This window comes from Dendrobium catenatum, unplaced genomic scaffold (genome assembly GCF_001605985.2).
Source record: "Dendrobium catenatum unplaced genomic scaffold, ASM160598v2 fragScaff_scaffold_1486, whole genome shotgun sequence".
Taxonomy (NCBI): Eukaryota; Viridiplantae; Streptophyta; class Magnoliopsida; order Asparagales; family Orchidaceae; genus Dendrobium; species Dendrobium catenatum.
The window spans coordinates 26,065-29,215 of NW_021319948.1; the positions used below are offsets into that span (position 1 = coordinate 26,065).

A 3,151-nucleotide genomic window follows, 5' to 3' on the forward strand; every position below is an offset into this window, starting at 1 on the left:
TGTGGTTACTATGACTTTACTTCCCTTTGCACCAACTGTAAGCAAAGCCCTTAGACTATCCCATATTTCATGACTTTCACTCCACACATCATCTAAAACTAGTAAAAATCTCTTCTCCTGGAGTTGATTTATAAGGGAAATCTGCATTGAATCCATGTTCATTGGAGAAAATTCTCTTCCTGTTGTTGATTCTATAATCAATCTAACAAGCCTTTTAAGTTCAAACTCCTCAGATATACAAACCCACATCCTCTTTTGGAAGTGCCCACAAACCCTTTCATCATTGTAGACTAATCCTGCAAGTGTTGTCTTGCCAAGCCCTCCTAAGCCAACAATACCTATTACGCCAATACATCTCCAACGGAAGTATTCATGACAAATTCTACTATCTTCTCTTTATCTACCTCCCTTCCATAAACTTCTGATTCCTTTATAAAGGAACCTGTTTCTTCCCTTGTAATGCTTTTTTCTAGCTTAAAGCTTCGAACTACTCCTTCCTTGAGATGGAACTTAGATCTTACTTCTGCAATCTCATCTAATCTCTCATTGATCTCCTTCACCCTCAGTGCAATCTAACGTTGAAAAGCAATGTTCCTAGGGAGGTAAAGTAAGTTGCATACCTTTTTCTTCATGTTGGCTTTCTTCAATTTTGCCGCTTTGAAGGCAAAGTCATCAAGCACATCATCGGCATCATAAGCCAACTCTTTGAGCTCACTTAGCCAGCTCCTAAGAGCTTTCTCCTTCACCTGCCTAACTTCGGCATCTTCAAGCACATCTTGTATGGTTGAAAGAGTCCTTTCAAGCTTTCGAATTTCTTTGTCCATGCCGGTCTGCATTGCAAACTCTGCAATTGCTTTTGATGCCAGTTTATCAGAGATAAACCTGAGGAGGCTGGTGGCTACTATTTCTGCCATTTTCTCGATCTTCGAAGTAATTGACCAGGTTGATAAGATGGCAATTCATTATATGGACAAGCTAGTTTTGGATTGGATGTGAACTCAAAGGGATTACTGTGGAAGGTGATAATGCAAGTGTGATTGAGTACATGCAAAAGCTCAAGTTTAAGGAACTAAAGAAGCAACAACCAGATGATTGGGAGAAATGGAATTGGATTAAGTTGTTCTAATAGGTGCTGTTTGTGCATACATACAAAAGATTCAACATAGCGGCCCATTTTTGTGCTAAACAATTTTTAGATGGTTCTTTTCTTTGGGACATATGAGATAGAAACATATGTAATCCTCAAGAATGTTTTGATATTCTTGAGGATGATAGTAGCTCTCTCTCTCTAGCTAAAGTTTTAATTCTTAGTTGTAATAGTTTTTTGATGAATGCAAATGCAAAAGTTCAGCTCTCTCTCTATACTTCTCTCTCTCTCTCTCTCTCTCTCTCTCTCTCTTTATCACTTTCTCTCGTTTACTCTCACTCTCTCTCTCTTTCTCTCTCTCACACACTCCCTAAATCTCCCTTCCTCTCCTTCTCTCTATTTTGTCCTCTCCTTCTCCCTCGCTCTCTCTTGCCCTGCTTCTAAAAAATAGATGTTGTACTACCTCTCTTCCTATGACACACTCTCTCTACCTTCTCAAAATCCTCACTCTTGTCCCTTCTCTCTTGCTCTCTATATCTAAATCTTTTCTCTCTCTCTCTCTCTCTATATATATATATATATATATATCCCTCTTTCTCTCCCTCTCTTTCACTATCTATCTGTCTCTCTCCCTCTATCTCCCTATCTCATTCCTCTCTCTCTCTCTCTCACTCCCCTTTATTCTCTCTCTCTCTCTCTCTCTCCTTCTATCTTCCTCTTTACCTCTCTCTCTCTCTTTCTCTCTCTTCTCTCTCTCTCCCTCTCTATCTCTCTCTCTCTCCTTTTCTCTCTCTCTCCCTCTCTCTCTTATAATATGTATAGGAATATCTCAATTTTTTTTATCTTTTGACATAATATTATATATTAATAAATTAATCAATGCTTGAAGGCCTAAAAAAATTGCATATTATTTCTATGGAATGCTGAAATCTCTCAAAGGTAGCTCTTGCGGATTCATTGTGACCTAGAATGAACAAAATAATTTTAAGAACTTCTTTACTACTTGTTCAATGTGAACCACTTAAATAAAAAAAGTGATTCTAACTTGCAAAGTCAGTCATTAAATATAACTTAGGATGTCCAGAATATATTATGAAACCTAACGGAATGTCCGAAAAGTAACCCTTGTAATCTATCTCTACTTTAACCGAATGTCATGCAAGGCCTTTGTTCATGTAAATTTAGAAATAATCATTTTGCAAAAAACATGAAGCCACCAATATATTTATAAATTTACTAATTTTCATTTGATCATTACTTGCCAATATTCCATCATTACATTCATCATTGGAGCAACTCTCACTATCCTATGACAATATGTTCTTCAAAAACATACACATTATACATATATTTTATTAAAATAATTTCCTACACACAATAACTACATATATGCATACATTATGTCAAAATCTAAAAACATTACATAAGCATAAAAATTGGGAAAATAGATTATGTGCATTTGGGAATATGAAATAAGATAGATTCTATTGATTTAATAATCAAGCAGATAAGTGAGAGGTCTATGCATTAAAGGCAATAATAACACTTAAATACTATTTATTACTAGGATATGTACTAACTATCATCGTGTTAGAAAATATATCCAAGCCAAACTGGGAAAAGCATTTTTTATACATAGATGGAAAGGGCTACATTGTTTTGGAATTCATATAATAGTTTGTAGATGTTCAGTAATTTAGCAATGGACATTCATAATGAGAGATGACTACTAATTTATAGTAAATTTCAAAAATTGAACTCTCCCAGGTAAAGAAAGAAAATGTACCTTCCAACCATCTAGCAAAGATGTGATTTTATTCAAAAGCTATTGAAAGTGTGATGATTTAAGCCTCTCATCCGAAATAGAAATCCCTAAATAAGTGAGATAAGAATTTGATTGTGAAATGGCCAAGATAGTACAAAACTGAGAGGCTTCTTGAACAGTATGAGAGAAAATAATTAAGCTCTTGGAAGGGTTTATTAGCAGTCTTGAAGCTTCAACAAAATCACTAAGGATTTTATTCAAATGTAAAGCATTTTGAGTCGAGGCTTTACCAAACACCA

General features: G+C 35.3%; 1 protein-coding gene across 1 annotated transcript in view; it reads right to left on the reverse strand.

The window, feature by feature from the left end:
* Positions 1–914, reverse strand: part of LOC114581055 (putative disease resistance protein RGA3) — a 5,967-nt gene extending 5,053 nt beyond the window's left edge. Inside the window, exons 1-3 of the mRNA XM_028700345.1 lie at positions 621–914; positions 511–572; positions 21–355 (exon numbers count right to left, since the gene is read on the reverse strand). Of these exons, the coding sequence (XP_028556178.1) occupies positions 21–355; positions 511–572; positions 621–914 (691 nt within the window). The remainder of the gene's footprint in view (positions 1–20; positions 356–510; positions 573–620) is intronic.
* Between the last annotated feature and the right edge of the window lie 2,237 nt (positions 915–3,151).